At 49.1% G+C, this 20,565-nt stretch overlaps 1 protein-coding gene across 4 annotated transcripts in view; it reads left to right on the plus strand.

Moving 5' to 3' along the window:
• The window catches only part of LOC138492065 (PH and SEC7 domain-containing protein 1-like), a 1,158,039-nt gene that overhangs the window by 272,237 nt on the left and 865,237 nt on the right, over positions 1 to 20,565 (plus strand). For all 4 annotated transcript variants that reach the window (XM_069619020.1, XM_069619022.1, XM_069619019.1 and 1 more), the window contains 2 exons: positions 13,813 to 13,897; positions 14,461 to 14,986. In XM_069619020.1, the coding sequence (XP_069475121.1) occupies positions 13,813 to 13,897; positions 14,461 to 14,986 (611 nt within the window). The remainder of the gene's footprint in view (positions 1 to 13,812; positions 13,898 to 14,460; positions 14,987 to 20,565) is intronic.

Below are 20,565 nucleotides of genomic sequence, written 5' to 3' on the forward strand. Positions count from 1 at the left end.
CCTCAACTAACTCTAGACGCACCTCCTCACAGGTGGAGGGTTAAAGATCTTGCTTTACTGCTTCTGCTTCTTAGATTTTATCCATCATCTGTTATTATTGGATACCGAGGCTTGAGCCTTATTACTCCATCTTCTCGGAGTTATGGGTTGGATTTCTTCATGGTCTGTGGACTGGTCATAGCAAGGCTTTTTTCGCACGGTCTTCGTCGTGAGGCAGGGCTTTACTGCCTCATTTCACATGTCCATTTTAGGTCAAAATCCTCTATTTCAGACTCATGATGAGGGTTTCAGTGTTTATAAAATAATTCCAGAAACGTAACCTTTTTTTGTAATGCCTTGATGCTGTTAATAGTATCCTCTCCATTATAAGGCTTTCATTATTACAACAGTCTGAACCTGTATCTGGTGATGGTTAATTGTGTACTACGAAATTAGAGTATACTTTTTTGGAAAATAAACTGCTCAGGTTTTTTGAGCCGAAGGAATGACGCTGTTGCCGATACAGGTCTGTGGAGTAACATTTTATTCCATTCCTGCATCACACATTACCTCTGTCACTATTACCTATTTAGTTCAGCCTATGCTACTTAAAACCAGGGGTCCTTTAAGGATGGGTATTGCCTGGTCGCCTCTGTTGGTAATTGGCTGAATAAGGTGTGGGGGTACAACCAGAGTGCCTTATATCTATGCATATTCAACCTTTAAGCACTATCACTCTTCTATCCTCATTGTGAGTTTTGCACAGTGAGTGCAGATGTAAGGGAAATGGGCTGAGTACATAGACCAGTCTTTTGATCCAGTGGTTTCCCCGTTGGTGCCATCGCCTCGGATGACGAGGACTCTAGCGGCAGTCAAGGCTCCGATGTGAAGTCCATAGACCTTTCGGCAGAACCCTGCAGTTTCCCAGGTGCCCCTCCCCGGCCCGACAGGCAGACCACCAGTATTATTATGGTGAGTTCACACCCCGGCGACAGGTGCACACACGCGCCACCCAAGGAAAAGCGCATAACCCCCAGAGCCTCCCCGGCGGATACGTTAAGGAAGCACCAAACACAAACAGGCCCACTGAAAACTTCGACTGTGCCTGCCGAACCTCTCGGTCCGACGCCCTCCTCGCAACCGTCTTATCAGTATGTGATTGGGCACTCCACTCATTAGGGCGTTCCCACCAAAAAACGTACGAGTGCCGACAGTCTGAGAGCGCGTCAGCTCCTAAGGTTTCAACAGAGTTGACATCCGCGGCGGCGCCTATAGACACGCTGAAATCCATTATACTGCTGCTGAAGTTACGCGAGAGTCTCGTGGCTATTGTTTCGGCAGTGGAACGGCCTAAAAGCACCCCCTCTCATCGAGAGGAGTACGCTGAGAGTGCCCAGCCCCTCTCTAGGGCTTTAACTGGCAAATCTCCCCTGCCCCCCTCTGAAAAGCCGTTGCCTCCTCCAGACCCCTCTGCTTCATCTTTGTGGAATAGACAGAGGTTTTAAAATTACATGGACAAAATGTCACAATTTAGAGACTTTTCTAAAAGATGTATTACTCCCAAGAGACCTATGTAGGAGGACTCCTGCCCCATTTTACCAAAGCTGCAGACGCTCCCAAGTCAGGCACATGCTCATCAGGAGGAGGTTATTTGAGTTCTCTGAGCCAGAAGAAATATATGAAGATCCCTATATTCATGAGGATCCTTTTGGTCAGGACACAACTGACCAGCACCCAGACTGGGGACAAGATCAACCAGCTGATGAAGTGCCTTGGCTCTCACCCACTCCTACCCCAGACATTATTTGGCTGGGCCCGCCTTCCTCACCTCAACAAAGGCAGCCATCGCCAGTAGATGACCAGATGGTATTTAATGCCATCCAGAAGAGGGCAGCAGACCACTTTCAGTTCGCCACACAGGAGGCAGTTCAGGACTCTGATTTTGTTGATGCCATTGCTATTCCTCTGCTGAACTCTATTAAGAAACGCCTTCTCCTTCCTTACTGTCTCTTTCGCTTACAAGGGCTGTCAACCCTCGAGTTGAGAAACTGTTTTGGCCCTCTCTGTCTGACCCTATGTACATTTAAGGCCATGCCACATCAGAAAAAGGGCTGGGGTACTACTGTCTACTGCAGAATCTCACCCCCACCCCCACGAGGACAGCAAATGCATTACCACGTACGCAGCCTATTCTACCAGAATTGGCAACAATACCACCCTTCTAGCTAGTTACAGCGACGTGCAATGGGGCCTGCTCCAAGAAGGCATGATCACACCTGCTGGCGGTCATGACTGAGGGTAGACAGGTGACCCACAAAATCCTCAAAAACACTCTAGACGGTGCTGGAATGGCGGGACACACTCTGGCAGAGAGAACTCTCCTCAAGAGAGACGCCTGGCTAAAAAATTCAAGTTTCAAACCTGAGACTCGGGACTCCTTGTCAAATAGCCAGTAGAGGAGTCTAACTTGTTTGGTAAAGCTGTGGACGATGCCTTGGAGACAGCTAAGAAGGAACATGAGACATTAAAATCCCTCAATCAGGTCACAGACAAATCTATTCAACAGTGGGGAGGTGCAATCTCTTGCAGTTCCTTTCGGGGTCAGTCCTTCTCCTGATCTCCACACGGACAATATGGCTCAGGGGATACCCCTTGCTCCTCCGGACAAGGTTCAACTGGCAACAGCCAATATCAACAAAGGGAACAGCACAGAGGCAAGGGTAGAGGCAGAAACTCCACCCCTAGAGGCTCCCCGGCCTCAGCATCAAAATGACTCGCCAGTCTGGGTCCTCTCCAATGCCTCCCCGGTCGGGGGACGGCTGTCATTCTTTCACGCATGGGAGGGTAACGCATCAGATCAGTGGGTTTTCAAGACAGTCCCCCATGGTTATGGTATCGCGTTCCACCGGCCACCTCAATACCATCCACCAAAGAGCAGACGCCTATCAACGGCACACCTGCAAATCCTGCTGGCAGAGGTGCAGATCCCTCAGGAAAAGGGCGCCATAGAAGTTGTCCCATTCATCAGGTAAACAAGGGTATTTATTCAGTGTACTTCATTGTACCCAAAAAGGATCTCACCATCGCCCTATGTTAGACTTGCGCCCCGCGAACATATATGTCAAGCTGCAAAAGTTCAGAATGACAACATTGCAGGAAGTAATCCTGCTGCAGGGGGATTACAAAGCAACATTGGATATGAAAGATGCATACTTTCATATTTCAATGTTTCCAGCGCACAGAAAGTACCTAAGATTCATGGTAGAGGACGTGCACTATCAGTTCAAGGTTCTTCCCTTCGGCATTGACTCGGCTGCCCGGGTATTCACAAAGGTACTGGTGGTAGTAGCTGCTCACCTATGCAGGCAAGCCATCCCAGTCTACCCTTACCTCAACAACTAGCTAATAACAGGGGAATCGTACGGAACGTGCCTATCAAACACCCAGAAGACGATAGATCTCTTCAGTCAAGGGTTCTCGATCAACGAGAAAAAATCCAGCCAAGACCCCAGCCAAGTCAAACAGTTTCTGGGGGCTCCAATTTGGACCAAAGACACGCTTGTCTTTCCCTCCAATGAGAGGGTTCAAGATAAAAAGAACTTTATAGAGGTACCGCCTTGAGGCAGCTGTTGGCAAATCCCATATATACTTTTTTTTTTTTTTAAATGTATTTTATTTTATAACGACCACACAGTGCAACAGAACATAAATGGAACACATCAAGCCACAACAAAGGCCAAACAACAGATATGAAAAAGAAAAGAAAGAAAAAACAGAACAGAATTAACTTAACAATCCCCTTCCCTCCCCCCTATGAGCCTGTAGGGTGTCCACCATCATTGTCCGTTCCGTGTGGTGGGGTTCCGTCGCTCTCAGATCCAGCCGAGGTCGACCCCGTACTAAACAGTTCAGCCACTAGCACCTTCCATGCCGTGAGGGAGCTCACCTCTTCCTCCCCTCCCGCCCTGCTGGCCTCCCACCATGCTGTCGTCTCGGCGGCAGCCCATTTCTGGAGGTCACGCCACCATACCTCCACCCGTGGCCTCTGACAATTCTTCCATCCCATGGCTATTCTGCGTTTGGCGAGTACATAAGCCAAATCTTTAAGCTTCTCCACGTGCCGAAGCTTGCGCGCCCTGGGGTACCCTCCAAGCAAACATGCCCAGGCCGAATCTATCTTAAGTACAATGCCCCTCCCTGCCAGCTTCTGCGCTACTTCACTCCAGTAGGTTGCAATCACAGGGCAGGCCCAGAACATGTGAATCATATCAGCGTTCTCTGTGTTACACTTGGGACACGCCTGGCGCCCAGTGTCTCGAAATCTGGAAATTCTCAGGGGGGTCATGTATGCCCTATGCGTGATATATAGTTGTATCTGTTTAAACCTGGCATTCCTCAATACTTTTTTGTGGTACCCCAGGGCGCGCTCCCACTGCCCATCCGCCATCGGGGCCCCCATCTCTGTTTCCCATTCCAACCTCAGGTACCCCAAATCCTTCCCAACCTTTGCCATCAGCATATCGTACAGCCTGGAGACCTCATGCCCGCCCTCGGATGCGTCATACATAATCTCCAGCGTCGCATCCGGCTCGTCAGCCAATACGGTCTCGGGCCAAGTGCTCCGGACCTCCCTGATCACTCTGTGGAACGTCATGTATTGCCCCGTGTGCAGCCCCGCCCTCGCCTCTAGATCTGCGAACTCCGCCAAGGCCCCATCCTGCCAAATGTCACCCAAAGTGACCAGCCCCACTGACTCCCAGTATGTTCGCAGGATGGCCCCAAGCTGTCCGTCTTCCTTTGCCAAGGCCACCAGCGGCAGCTGCGGCATGCACGGCAGGGGATCCCCCATCATCCGGCAGGCTCTACGCCACATGTTCCTGCCCAACGCTAGCATCTTAGGACGCCCCCTCATCCAAGTGCTGGATACCCAAATAATCTCTCGCAGGTAGAAGGGGGAGCAGTCCTTTCCCAACAGTCTGTGTTCCGGGGTTTCGTCGTCCGAAAGCCACTTGGCCACGTACTGCAGCTGCGCTGCCACGTAGTAGGCCTCAAAGTTCGGCAGCCTCACGCCGCCTTTCTCATAAGCATTCTGCAATTTCCACAATGCGACCCTGTTACGCGTGCCCTGCCATAAGAAATCTCTACATACCCTATGTAGTCTAGCAAAAAACCCCTTGGGTATCATGTATGGAATGTTATTGAAATAATGCAGCAGCCTAGGTAGCACGACCATCTTAAGCATAGCACCCCGGCCCATCATCGCTAAGGGTAGTTTCTCCCAAAACCTCATGCACTTCTCAATCCTCCCCACTGCCAATTCAGTATTGTGCCTGTGTTCCTCCCCGGTCGTGTGGTATACGTCTATGCCAAGGTACCGAAAGGTGCTTGTCGCCCATGGGATCCGCAATACTGGCAACCTCTCAGCCGGTATCCCCACATATCCGCCCAGCGGGAACAGAGTGGATTTCCGAGGGTTGACCGCTATGCCAGAAAGCCAAGCAAACCTCTCCATCACCTCCAAGACATATTGCAAGTTCTCTTCAGGGTATTGGAGGTACAACAGCATATCGTCGGCATACAGGGATATCAGATGGCTCCCCCCCCCACCTCTATGCCCACCGGGTCATACTGTTGCCGAAGGTAAATTGCCAAGGGCTCAAGGGCCAGGATGTACAACATTGGGGACCAAGGACATCCCTGCCTGGTGCCTCTACCTAACTGCCACCTGTCCGACACTACTGCCCCCGTACGAACTCTGGCTAGAGGCGCGCTGTATAATAATTCGGCCCACCTCCTGTACCCTGGCCCCATTCCGAAGTGATCCAGTGCCGCCAACAGCCACGGCCAACGAACAGAGTCGAACGCCTTGACCGCATCCAGCGCCACTATCGCCATTTCGCCGTCCTTGCTACATCCCCATTCGACCACTATGTGTAGGCGTCTATGGTTGTGGGTAATGTTCTTGTCCGGGACATAGCCCGTCTGGTCAGGGTGAATCAGCTTGCCTATCACTCTCCTCATTCTAGCCGCCAAGACAGCTGTTAGGATCTTGCTGTCCTGGTTCAGCATCGACAAGGGTCGATAGGAGCCGCAACCGTGTCCCGGTGTATTGTGCTTGGGGAGTGGCACTATGACCGCTTCCCTGAGTGATTCTGGTAGCTGTCCCAGCTCAAACGCCTCATTAAACATGTCCAGCATGGGTGGGAGTACCTCCTCCCCATACGCCTTATAAAACTCACTGGGGAACCCGTCCGCCCCCGGGGCCTTGCAAGTGGGCAGCTGTCGCACTATCTCTCTGAGCTCTTCCAGAGTGATCGGAGCATCCATCTCCTCTCGCTCTTCATCGCTGATTCTGGGCAGGCCTATATCCCCGAGTACTTCATCTATCTCCTCTCGGCTCCCCCCTTCCCGATCTTCATACAATGTTTGGTAGTATTCTGCGAATGCCCCATTTACCCCTTCTTGCGTGTCGATCTCCGCACCCCCTTCGGTGATGACCGATCGGATCGGAGCTCTAGGGGTTTCGCTCTTATATAGCCAAGCGAGGAGCCTGCCTGTCTTGTCCCCACCCGCATGCAACCTCTCAATGTACTTCGTATAGTTCAGGTTACAAAGTCTGTCCCAATGCCCAGAGCACCGCTGCTGCAGCTCAGTAACTACTTCCATATCCGTCCCACCCTTCTCCAATTCTTTTTCCAGCTCGATCTCGGCCTCTCGCAGGTCGGTCAGGATTCCGCCCATTAATCCCTTGGACTTCGCGATAGCAACTCCCCTCATCACCACCTTAAAAGCCTCCCACAAAGTACCAGCCGACTTGACACTCCCTGTGTTCGACTCAAAGTACGCGACTATCTCCTCCCTCATGTCCTCCTTGAATACCGGATCCCGTAGCGCTTCCGCCCGAAGGCGCCATGTTGGAATCCGTGCACGTGGGGGGCGCAGCCGCCATTGCATGATTAGGGGCGAGTGGTCCGAGAGGACCCTCGCCCTGTAGTCAATCTGTTCACACTCCGTAAGAATGTCTGGAGTGGCAAAAAAGTAGTCGAGCCTCGTGTGAAGTTGGTGCGGAGCCGAATAGTGCGAATACTGCCTCCCACCCGGGTGTCTCGCTCTCCACACGTCTACCAGGCCTAGATCAGTTAGCAGCGACTGCAATACCTTGGCCGCTGGGCTGGGCCTAACCATTTTGTCATCCGACCTGTCCTCCCTGGGGTTAAGCACACAATTAAAGTCTCCACCCCAGATTACTGTGCTCCCCATCCCTTCACCGAGTCTCGCGCACAGTGTCTTAAAGTAAGTCGCTGTGTCCTGGTTGGGCGCATAAGTGTTTATGATACAGACAACTCTACCTTCCACAATCCCCCGAACCATGGCCAGCCGCCCGTCCGACTCCACTACCTCCCCCAAGAGCTTGAACGGGACATGTGGTGCAACCCAAACCAGCACACCCCTGGCATACGCAGAGAATGTGGATCCAACCACTGTCCCCCTCCATTTTCTCCGCACCATTTCAAGTTTATCCCGTGTCAAATGCGTCTCCTGTAACAAGGCCACGTCTATCCTCTGCCTCTTCAAATACAACATGACCTTATTACGCTTCAGGTAGCTATTCAACCCTCTAACATTCCATGTCAATACCTTAAGGTCTCCCATGATTTATCCGTAGCTCCAACTTCCCCCTCTGGTCTGATCGCCTCCCCCCAGTCCCGACTACTTCCCTTCTCAGTTTCTTCCCCAGGCTCACATAACAACTAACACCCCCCACCCCCCTAACCCAACCAACTGCCCAGCTCCATCCCTGGATCTCAGGCATCCCCGTGTCCGGTTCTCTCCGGAAGCCCGTGTAGAGAACCCGACACAGTGACTAATCTAAACACACACTGGGGTACGAATAAAACGGCCCTCGGATGCCCCCTACACATCTATATCCGCGCTCGCGGACCATGTTCGAAACAGTTAAAAAGTGCATCCCCATCACAAAGTGGCAAAGACTATATTCCAGTCCAAATGTTCAAAGTCGGCCGGGCCCACTGTTTCACTTAACTCTCCCTGCTCCGTCCGCCATCTGCTCATCGGGCTCCTGCGGGCAGTTCTGCGCATCGAGCCATTCCATGGCCTCCTCAGGGGTGTCGAAAAACAACGTCTTAGCCTTGAAGAAGACCTTAAGTTTGGCTGGGTAGAGTAACATATACTTGAAACCGGCCGTCCGCAGGCGCCTTTTGACCGCCCCAAAGTTCATCCGACTGCGCTGCACTTGTAGAGTGTAGTCGGGGTAAGCAGTGATGGTTGCCTCCCCTCGCCGTATGGTGCCTCCTTTACGAAAATGTTCCAGAATCTTCTCCCGGTCTTTGTAATTGAGGATCTTGGCGATCACGGGCCTGGGCGGATTACCCGGCGGTGGCCTTCTGATCAGGGCCCTATGTGCCCTCTCCACTGCAAATCCCTGCGTCAGGGCACCTCCGGTGATCTCCTGCAGCAGCAAGGTCTCAATAAAATCTGTGGGATTCTGGCCCTCAGCTCCCTCCGGTAGGCCCACAATCCGGATGTTGTTTCTGCGGGCCCGACCTTCTGCCTCTTCGGCCCTGCTTTCCAGGTTGCCTACCCTCTGCACCAGGGCATGGATCTCTCGTTTGTGCGCGGTGCATTCCGCCACGGTCGGGCCCATCTCCTTCTCCAGGGTCTCTGTGCGCTCGGCCAGGGTTCGCACATCTTGCCTCAGGAGGTTCACGTCCTCCTGTACCGCCCCGACCTGTAGTTCCATCGCAGTTTTCAGTTCGGCCACCGCAAGTTGGAGTTTGGTCTCCCATGTCGCCTTCAGATCTGCGATCGCTGCCAGGACCTCCTGGTTCGTTCCTCCTGTGGCCATCTCCTTGGGCTGGGCCTTCTCTTTGCTCCTAGTCCCCTCGGTGCCAGGCGACGTCTTGGCAAATTCGTCGAGCGTGGGCTGTTTATTCTTCGCCCTCAGGAGCTTGCTCGACATATCTTCGATCAGGAGCGTCCCTTCGATCTCGCTTAGGCCCCAGGCCTGGGGGCACTATGTCCCCCCGTCGCCACACAGTTTCGGCTACCTCCAGTCAGGCTTGCTCTCGCTGGATCGCGCTGAACGTGAACTGAGGGAATCGCCTCCAGAATCCCGGTCCCCGATCCTTTGTCCCAACATCAGGCGACGGCAGCCATTTTGTCTGCCGGCGAAGCTCCGGCACCAAAACTTCTCGCGGCTCCTGAGTACACAAGCGCTGCACAATCCCGTGTGGAAATGCATCCACATGTGCAGCCGAGCTTCGCATTTACAGTCATCACCGTCTATGCCACATCGTAGCGGCCGTTGCGCGGATTCAGCCGGATAATATTCGGATCAGCGGGAGCTCCCGTTCAGGCACGTCCTTTCACATGGCGTCCAAGCCACGCCCCCAAATCCCATATATACTTCTATGCGGTTTAGTATTAGCTTGGCACAATAATTTGTACTAAATAAATGACAATTTGCGCAACAAAATTGGATCCATCTTTTCAAGACATGCTGTTCCATATCCCTCACTATGTGGCCAGTCGCAAGGTGACTGTACGCAAGGCCATGGGACTGTTGGGGATGATGACCTCATGCATTTATCTATCTAGTTCCACACGCGCTTCTGCGCATGCAACCCATGCAAGAGTGGCTCTCGAGCCGTTGCTGTCAGGCCAGCGGACAATGGGATGATCTAGTGGTTTTCTCGGCAACTCTCGTTCAGTCTCTGCAGTGGTGGTCCAGGGAAAACCTCTTGCAGGGGAAAACCTTCACCACCCCTGCAGCAGAAGCCTCTCTCACCACAGACGCATCTCTGATGGGGTGGTGGACTCGCCTCCATCAGATGGTGCATGGCGTGTGGTCCCCAACTTTAGCAACCAACCACATAAACCTTTTGGAACTTCTAGCAGTGTTCAAGGCACTGAAGGTATTCCAAACACACCTCCAGGGGAAGGCAGTCCTAGTCCTCACGGACAGCACTACGGCCATGCATTACTAAACAAACAAGGGGACACTCACTCTCCAGGACTATCCAAATTGTCACAGAACATATGGAAATTAGAAATTGGCTCTCAAACACAAGATGTTCCTCCTGTCACAACACATTCCAGGGGAACGCAATCGTCTCATACTCAGCGGAGACTTCCCACTACCCGTAGAGTATGAGTGGCAATTACACAAAGATATTGTTCTCATCGTCTTCGCAGACTCGGGCTTCCCGGCGATAGACTTGTTTGCAACTCTGCAGAACGCATAATGCCTAGATTAGGCCTCCAGATACCCGCAGAACCGCTCCAAGGGGAACGGTCTTTGGATAACATGGTCTGGGAAATATGTCTGCGCTTTTCCCCGACTCCCCTGCTCAACAAGATAGTGCACAAGATGCACCAGGAACCAATCAGGATGGTTTTGGTAGCCCTGATGTGGGCCTGCCAACCTTGGTTCTCCTATCTCATGGCAATGTCAGTCTCCCCTCCCAGGGAGCTGCCATGCCCTTAAAACATGCTGTCACAAGACAAGGGGGAGACACTACATCCATGCCCTCAAACTCTCAATTTAGCAGCCTGACTCCTGAGGTCTTAGAGTTTGGGCACCTCCAACTCCCTCAAAGATGTATGTATATACTTGGGGAAGCACGGAAACCCAACACCAGACATTGCTACTCCAGGAAATGGCACATTGTCATCTTGTGTAATGGCAAAAGCATCAATCCGATTGAATGCACACCAACACATATTGTCCTGTACCTAACTCGCCTGCTAGATTTAGGCCTGGTTTTCAATTCCTTAAAGGTCCACTTAGCTGCACTTTCATCATACACCACATCCCAGAAGGTTTTGTGGTGGAAAATTCCAGTAATAAAGGCATTTCTGGAGGGGGTAAAGAGAATTCAACCCCCTATTTCCAACCCAGCTCCCGGATGGGACCTGAACGTTGTACTTACTAGACTAATGGGGCCTCCCTCAGAAACTATGCATAATGCTAGCCTTAAAGCACTCGCTACAAGACCGCCTTCTTGTTGGTGATAACTGCAATAAGGAGAGTTAGTGAACTGCAAGCCCTTTCAGTTCAAGACCCATTTGTCACGAATCACAAGGATAAGGTGATCCTGCGCACTTGCCCATGATTTGCTCCTAAATTTATATCAAAGTTCCATGTGAACCAGTCCATAGAACTACCCACCTTTTTCCAGAACCCCACTACCGTGGTAGAAAGAAGCCTCCACACACTAGATGTGAGGATTGCAGTGATCTATTACCTGAAAAAGACGAGACCACTAAGAAAGATAAACCAGTTTTTTGTTTCAGTGGCAGCTGGTACAGAAAGGGACCCTGTTTCTAAATCAGCTATTTCAAAGTGGATTGTAAACTGCATCCCACTGTGCTACACTCTTGTCAAGAGAATTCTGCCCTTCATTCCTAGAGCACACACTACTCGAGGCATAGGGGCTACCATATCATTCATTGCAAATGTTCCTCTTGAGTCCATTTTGTAAAGCAGCAACCTGGTGTTCTGTACACACCTTTACACAACACTATTGCCTAGATATACACTCTAGGTCTGATTCTCAGGCAGGACAAGCAGCGCTAAGATAGCTCTTTTCTAATGTTCCTTCTCGCATCCCACCACCATCTCTGGATATTGCTTGCAAGTCTATGCACAGCATATGATTCTAAGCAGATTAACAAGCAACAGAAGACATGCATTACTCATCGTAATAGCATTTATGATGATTGTATCTGCTTGGATTCACTTGCGTCCACCCTTCCTCCCCTCATGGAATAGAGGGGAGGAAGGGTGGACGTCCACCTTCAAGAGAGGTCCACCTTCTCTCTTCTGTACTCGGACTGACTATAAGGCTCCCTTACGGCAGAAAAAACAGTCGGAGGGACCTTGACGCGTGAGGGATTTTGGGTACACTACACTACAAGTCACGTTAGGGATAGTGTTACAGTCACGCCCATGTCAACGTTCCCTTTCTATCCTCGGAAAAAATATGCAATACTTTGCGATTACCACTAGATGTCGGACTATATGCACAGCATGTGAATCTAAGTAGATCCAATCATCAGAAATGCTATTTCAGATTCTGGTCCTAGAGAATTTGATAGGCAGGTCATCCAAAAAGAAGAAATTTCAATGTACCTTGGGAGGTCAACGATTAAGGCAAGTCGATTCCTGCAAATATCTGGGAACATACATCAACGCGAGCATAAGAGACAAACCAATGGTAACCAAAACATTAAGCAAATGTAAACAATTGACCACACGGGCAACTCTAATCCAAAGAAGATACGGGAAATTTTCGTATAAGCCTGTTATAAACTTCTATAAAAGTAAAGTAATTCCAGCGCTAACTTTTGGAGCAGAATGCATGTTCGGTTGCTCAAGTCAAATCTGGTCTCGCTGTGAAGGAATGTTTTGGAAACAAATTCTTCAAATCCCACAAAGTTGTCCAACTGCATGTGTTTTATATGAAGCAATCATGTCAACCTTGAATGTTAGAATAACATGGAACACGCTAACCCTGTTTGGCAAAATGCTGGGAAAGTCAATACCTCAATTCGACATATTAACAGAACATGGTCCTAAGGGTAATCAATTACCACTTCAAATATGGAGACAAAAATGCAGAGAAATGCTGCTCCACAAATAGGAAGCGACGAAGAGACGTTATTAGCCAACCCGAAACTGGTTAAAAGGAAAGTTCTCGAATTAGACTGGATCGAGATTTACGAGAAGGGAAGATCTCACAATTGCATGAGAGACTCCCCACCTGAAGCAAAAAGATTTAATGAGATACCCCAATACATGGAAGTGTTCCTGTGCAAGTTCCTGAGGAGAAGATACCTGAAGTTCAGGCTAAACCTCTATGAGACCAGAGAAATTCAAAATTATAGAAGGGGCTTGTTAGCAAGTGACTCTAAATGCTGGTTCTGCGGCAAAGAAGATGAAGCCTTAAAACATCTGGTTTTGCTATGCCCTGATCTCAAAACACAAAGAACCACATATTTGGCCCAAGAACTGAGTATGGGGACGACTTACACTGTTGACGAATGGTGGTTAAGAATGCACTGCAGTACAAACAAGCAACTGGCGATCGCACTTACGTTATTCTTGCAACATCTAGAGATCAGGTTGTCTGAAGTTCAGTAAGGAACAATTCCTATGAAATAAGTAACTTAACTGTGGCATTAGCTGCGTTGTTAAAAGTTAATGTGATAATAAGATTTTTTAAGCATCTAAATAGTGTGTTAAATGTAGCACTTTGTATAATTTACAATGTTGTAGCGATAGGCGACAGTTCGCTTTCGATAAGTATGTTTCTTTTTTTTTCTTCGTTTTTCTTCTCTTTTTCAAAAGTTTGTAATAAACTAAATGAAAATAAAAAAATAAAAAGTGATATTACGGTGAGTGATGCATGTCATTCTGACCCAACTCATTGACTCAGGGTGATAATTGGAGATGTATTTCCATTTTTGTTCAACTGTAAACAAGCCTCACAATTTAGAATCGCCATTAGTGAGTTATAGTATGCAATTTCTTACTTGGCAAGAATTAACTATGTACATGTGAGAAGAAGTTAATCATGGCAGGGAGGTAGTGACTTTTTATGACCGGCAAACAACTTGCAACCTAAAAGGTGTACCCCTGCTATAAATGCAGAAGTCATTCACACACACACCCTACTTGAAGGTTTGCAGAGGTTGTAGTGCCTTAATGCTGGACACACTTGTGATGGTGATATACAAAAGCTGGCCAGACAGATGCATTCTCGAAAGGTTTTTCTCACCTTTGTCACTATTGTGTTTTTCTGGTCCTAGGGTGCCAGCCTTGCTGAACACGATCCACAGGAAAATGAAGTATCCTCCAGTTCTGCAGATCGCCACACGTCCAGCAGTGGGGCAGGTGAGGTGTGAATGTTTGCAACTCATTTTAGCTGCAAAGATTACTGTTGATGTTGTAGAAGACAGAGTTTCGAGGTGGGGGAGGGGTAGCCTTGCAGGCACTTGCGCTTGTTTGAAATGGCGGTTTAATGAGAGATTTGAGGGGTTCAAGGGGCCATGGGGCACAATGAGTTTAGGGGGGTTTAAGAGAATTAATGGGTACCTATTAAAACACTGGAGCTGTACATGCAGGGCTGTGTACAGTAGCATAATTTTGTCAGACAGCCAAATCCTACCGATAGCCTCGGTTTGACCGAGATCCTGTGTGAGTTGCAGCAGTTGATGTTGGTTTGATAGGCTTGAGCTTTGAACATTGTTTCTGAAGGTAGGAAATTGGGAAAATGGCATCACAGCTACACAGGTTTCCCTGTTGTCCATTTGGAATTTGAAAGAGCATTCAGGTGTAGCGTGCATTGAGCTGTTCTGGTAACTGAAGTGGTACAAAAGTCAGGATGGGTAGCTAGATCCCTGGTGCTGTAAGGGGCCATAATAATCAAAGCTTTTTTTTTCCATCTCCCACCACAGTTACTGCTGAACATGACGAAGCCCTGCATGAAGGTCTGCTAATTTCTGACTCCAGTTTCTCCATGATCGCTGCCCTCCTGCTGGATGATGACAATGCTGATAGCACACCACCGGTCAACACCTCACAGCCTTTGTGGAGTGCTTATGAAAACCATCCATTGGCCCTCACCAAAGATTCTCTAGGGAGCACCACCGCCATTGCCACCTCAGCGCTGGTGGTGTATTCCCCACCACTCAGCCCGGATCTAATTTCTTGGGAGGAACCAGTTCAACAACCGGTTACCTTCTGTGAAGGGCAGCCTGCGTCTCCTATCCATTTATTGGACTGGTCCTTGGGCAAGCATAGCTGCGACTATTCAAGCTCGGAAGAGGAAGAGGAAGAGGAGCAAGTGGATGGGTATGGTGGGGACGAAAGACCTGGAACATCCAACATTGAAGATATAAAGGGGACTGAGAGAGGGCCAGGTGATGTAAAGAACCAAGAGCAGTCCCCGGAGAACTCCCCCACCAGCAGCCATCCAGGAGGGTGAGTCAGCCCAATCACACATACTCCTGTGCGAGGTACCTGTTAGAATTGCATGCTGCAGATTTTCGTGCTACATAATGACTGTGCTTAGGCCTCGCAAATTCTTAACAATCCCATTAGACCTGCAGGGCGAGTTCCTTATTTTACATACTCGACCTAAGGGAAATGTAATTGCCCCATGGTTATGAGTGACAAAATATTTACCAGTGATTTTTGTAAAATGGCACATGCCACTATAAGCACACTTTATGCATAGTGCAATGCTACCACCCAAAGGCCAGCCATGCACAGTGAAACATTTATTAGTAATTTAAGGAAGAAAAAGCTTGTTTGCATTAAATGTTAAAAAAAAAGTTTCAAACGTCCCATACGTGCCTGCAAGGTCTAGTACCAAGAAAATGTTATTCACCCTTCATAAATTCTCATCGCCACTTCGAGTGGGCTAGCAGATTTGGCAAGCCCTGCCGGCACTTATTTGTGCACGCTCAAGCCCATAGGATATCACGTGTATGTTTTTTTTCTGTTACATAGGTTTTCACTTGTTTCTGTAGTATCCTGGTCACTTATTTGCTTTCAGTCGTTACAGATCACGCTCAACTTTAAAAATTAGTGAGAAACTACAGAGGATAAGATTCTTTACATGATCTTCCTATGTTCAATTTAGTCATCGGGCTGTTTTGACTTTGTACCTACATACCGCCCACTACAGAATTGCTCCAGTCTCAGGCTTTGCAAATCAGCTGGGGCAAATCTTATCTGCTCTTGTGCATCTCCTGATTAACTCTAGTTACGTTTTTGTGAATTGGGCCCAGTGTGTGAAGAACTGACTTTGCTCTTTTGGTAGGTAGCTGACATATGATGTATGATCTGATATGATAGGTTATTTATAACGCGCTTAATACCCAGAGGTTTCTAAGCGCGGACTTGTGGATCGAACCTGTGGTGCTCCGTGTCTTGCTTCCAAGGCGTGCATGTTGCCCCTGAGCTATCCTCCGGAGACAATATATGCTGCAAAACAAACATGGGCAGTGAAGGTTTCAGGTCCACAACCAATAAGCAATGCAGACTAAGGGCTAGCTTTGCTTTTGTGAGGGAGCAGGGACTTTGATATTTCTGCTAAAGGGCACATACAAGCGAGAGGTATTGTTGGGAGCCAAGTTGTAATACAACTAAATTCCTAGGCACAACCTTTGCACTCAGCCTGAAAGGATACAGTCTCAGCTTAGCTCATGAATCTATGCTTTCTGGCTGTATGAATTCCTTCATCCCTGCATTAGCTCTTTTATCTTACGAAGGACAATGAAGATTACCAAGGCGACTAGCGCAGGTAGTCTTGATTCTATTAAAGACACGGAGGCGAGCATTATGCTTTACTCTTTTATTGCCACTTCCCAAAGCAGCTGAATTTTTTCAAAACTCTTAACTTTCAAATAACATTTTCTTCTGTTTTTGCCAAAACACAACACCCAAAAATAGAAAGGGAAAACAGTCCACTTGATCAGATCCACTTCGAGCTACAAGTCCCCACAATCCTTTAGGGCCCTTGTAGTCTTGACCTCCATCACAGCACCAATCCTAGGCTATCCCAGTCTATGCCTCACTTCCTGTCTGAGTCCTTCCTCTTTCTTTGATGATTCTATAACTAAACTGCAAACTTCCTCAACAGAAACTGGAACTGTCAACTATCAGACGACTTTCCCAACTGTCTGTGTTCTTCTCCTCCGAGACACCTTCTTTCTCAACCGTTCTTGGTTTGTTCCCCTAAAACCAAATTAGAAATATAGTATCTGGGCGGGAGTACCCAGTCTCCAGTTACAAAACATTAACCAAATAGCAAGACTGATAACTTCAGACATCTCTTAATGCATTTAAATTATCCATCTCAGCATCAAAATGACCTTTTATATCATCCACCAAATCTTCCCTGCGTACCAGAGCGGGAATAATGCTCGCCTCTGTGTCTTTAATAGAATCAAGACTACCCGCGCTAGTTGCCTTGGTAATCTTCATTCTATGGCAAGACCAGAGGCGAGCTTTATGCTTGTTCAAAGCTTTCCAACACCATCTTGGCCAAAGAATCTACTGGTTTGAAGTAGACAGTCCTAAACGTAGATTCAGTAGACCAATCTGCTGCCTTCAAAATATCATGAAAAGACACTCCTGCCGCAAAAGCTCTAGAAGCCATCACTCCCCTCACTGAATGCGCTCCAAACATATTCAAGTCAATGCCCGCCCAGCACATGACTTCCCGAACCCACCTAGATATGGTGGCTGACGGTACTGCGTGAAAAGGCCTCCTATGTGCTATCAGCAACTGTCGCACTGCAGCAGGTCTCACACTCACTGTCACCCTCTCATACTCCTTAATGCAACGCGCCACACACAACTTAGGTTCATCAGGAAAATAAGGGTAAGAAATAACCGACAAAGCGCTCTTAGTTCTCTGTGCAATCTGAAATGCTACCCCATCCAGATAGATCTTTCTGTCCCCTTCTAAGGCCTTCACATCAGACACTCCTCTACATGACACTAAGCACAATAACATTGCTAGCTTGCCCGAAAGACGCTTAGCCGTCAAACCATCGTTGTCCGGCCACTGCTTAAACAGTCGGAAAACGTTCTCAACATCCCATATGACTGAGTATCTGGGAACGGGTGGCTTCCGCATCTTCACTCCTCTCAAGTCGTACCACCGCAGGATGTTCCCCAATAGGACGACCCTCGTACCTGTCATGTCCCGCAGAAATTGCCGATCTATACACACCCAGCGTACAAAATGCTTTTCCACTAGCCGCCGTCTCTGCCAGAAAATTGAGCACATGCACTATAGAGGCCGAAACTAGATGAATACATTGCAACCCGCACCATCCTGACCATTTCTCCCAAGCGGCATCATAGCTCCTAAGGGTAGAGGGGGTCCAGGAATCCCTGATACAATCTGCAGCCTCTCTCGAAAGGCCTGGCAAATCCCATCTTGTCCTGAAATCCTGCAGTCTAACAGATGCAGATCTCCCGTCTGAACTAATGGATGTCTCTGACCCGTCGGGTTGCGAAGCAGGTCCGCTTCCCATGGAATTAGTCTCGGAAAATCCGAGGAAAGTTCCATCAGAGTCAGAAACTTGAGATTTCCAACACAGCGTCACTATGACCACCTCCGCCCGCTCCCGACGTACCTTCGCCAGGGTCCTCATTATCATTATAAAATGGGGAAACGCATAATGTAGAGCACCCCCCCTGCCCAACTGTGCAGGAACGCATCTGTCCCTAAAGCTTCCGGGTCTAGCCTCCAGCTGTAAAAATCTTTCAGCTGTGCGCTCAGCTTGGAGGCAAAGAGCTCTATTTCCATCGGCTCCCACAGCTCCTGTAATTGCTTGAATACTCTCCTGTGTAACCTCCAGTCGCTGGCGTCCATGAAGTGTCTGGAGTTCCGCTATCGTGTTCTGGACTCCTGGGAGATACTCTGCTGTTATCACTAATTTCCTTTGCAGGCAGTAATGCCAAAAATCCTTCGCTATCTCCGCTAACATCTTCGATTTCGTACCTCCCAACTTGTTTATATAACGCACCGCTGATAAATTGTCCATTCTCAAAAGAATGCAACAATTCACCTTCTCCTTTGCCAGAGCTTGCACTGCGATCGACCCTGCCAATAACTCTAGACAATTTATATGAAGTTTTAACTCCCCTTCCGACCAGAGGCCCCCCTGTCTGTATCTGACCACATCTGGCGCCCCAACCAGCTCTACTCACATCCGACTCTATGACTATCTCTGACACATACCCGAAAATGGCCCTGCCGTTCCATGCTTCCATATTCTGAAGCAACCATTGTAACTCTACTCTTCCTTCCTCGTCCAGAGGGACTATCTGATGATATCCTACACCCCCTCGCAGGTGCTTGATCTTCAACCTCTGGAGCGCTCTGTAGTGCAGAGGCCCTGGAAATATTGCTTGAATAGAGGACGCCAGAAGCCCTACTATGCGAGCCAAACTTCTCAACGAAATAACCTCCTTCGCCATTGCCGTCCTCAACTCCCTCTTTATACTTCTCATTTTCTGCTGGGGCAGCTCGAAGGTAGCCTTCCTTGTGTCTACTATAAACCGCAGGAACTCCATCCTCTGTCTCGGATCGAGCTCTGTCTTCTCCCGGTTGATCAAGAATCCTAGCGAGGACAGCAGATCGTTGACCCAGCATACCTGCGCCTTCAAAATCCCTCTGCTCTGGGCCATGGTCAGGATATCGTCTAGGTAAACAATTATTCTGATTCCTCTGCTCCTGATAGCTTCTGCAACCGGCTTCATCACCTTCATGAAGGCCCAGGGTACTGAGGCCAGTCCGAAAGGGAGACATGCGAAGCGCCAACTTCGCTTCTTCCAAAAGAATCTTAGATAATCCCTGAATCCTCGATCTATGGGGTGTCATGATGCCTACCTCCAAGGAGCCAGGTCCGACCCAGCAACCCCAGAGGCAGGCATCATTTCCCCCAGGGGAGTGCCAGCGGGCCCAAGCTGGGGCCCTTTGGACGCAGTCCTGGCGCCTTGGGCGCCAGGCTCATGTTGGACCTCTGTCCTGGCGCCTTAGGCGCCAGGCTCATAAAGCTAGACATGTGTTCAAGTGTTTTAATGTGCACTTACCTGATGCAGACCATGCTGCCACATCCAGGCCCTCTTGAGGCCTGAATGGAACTACTTTACCTGTGGGACTACTTTCCTCCCGGGTGTGGTCGGGGAAGGATACATACCTGATCGGAGGAAGGATACACACTTGGGACTTCTTCCAAAGCTATTTAAACCACACCCGATCAGCAACTCACGCTTCGCGTTGTTCTGCTCCTCGCAGCTGGACACTCACCGTGTCAGCTCCTGCATCTGGACTTCAGTCACGCCTGTCAGCATCCTGGGTCCCCTGCAAAGGGAGACAAGAGACCTTACCAGCTAAATCTGCACCACGGAGACATCACCGACGATCCTGAAAGGGAAGACATTATTTTTAAAAGCATTTCGTTATGATCGCTGCACCGCTGCATTTCACTCACCTTTCCTGGGTTCCTCCATCTTCAGCAGCGATCATCCGGATACACAGCCACTTCCCAGAGCCTAGAGAAAAAGACAAGAATAAGAGGTGAGAGAAGGAAGGGAATAAGACTTACCTGTTGGGTCATTCCCATTTCATTTCGGGTCTTGCCGCTTCCAGGCATTTTCCGGACCCCGGCCCCTATGGGGAAAAAAGACAAAGACATTGAATGAGCGTATGCAAAGACAGTTCCCGAGCGCTAATCCAGAACTAACCTGCCATTTACTGGAACTGGAACTGCACGTTTCACTTCGGGTCGGCGCCATATCTCCGGCATTCCGAACCCCGGCCCCTAAGGGGAAAAAAGACATAAGCATTAGCGCTTGCTGCAAAAAGACAATGAACATTATTATTAAGCTTGGACTTTTGAACTTGCAACAGAACGTTTACAGAGCCTTACCTGAATAGTCAAGCTTACCTGAACTCCCATCAATCCTCAATCCAGTGAAGTAACTGGGTTTCAACGCGCCCCTGCATCGGAAGCAGGCTGGAGAGCTCATCCTTC

Source organism: Ambystoma mexicanum, chromosome 10, assembly GCF_040938575.1.
Source record: "Ambystoma mexicanum isolate Mex_15411 chromosome 10, UKY_AmexF1_1, whole genome shotgun sequence".
In the NCBI taxonomy this organism is placed as follows: Eukaryota; Metazoa; Chordata; class Amphibia; order Caudata; family Ambystomatidae; genus Ambystoma; species Ambystoma mexicanum.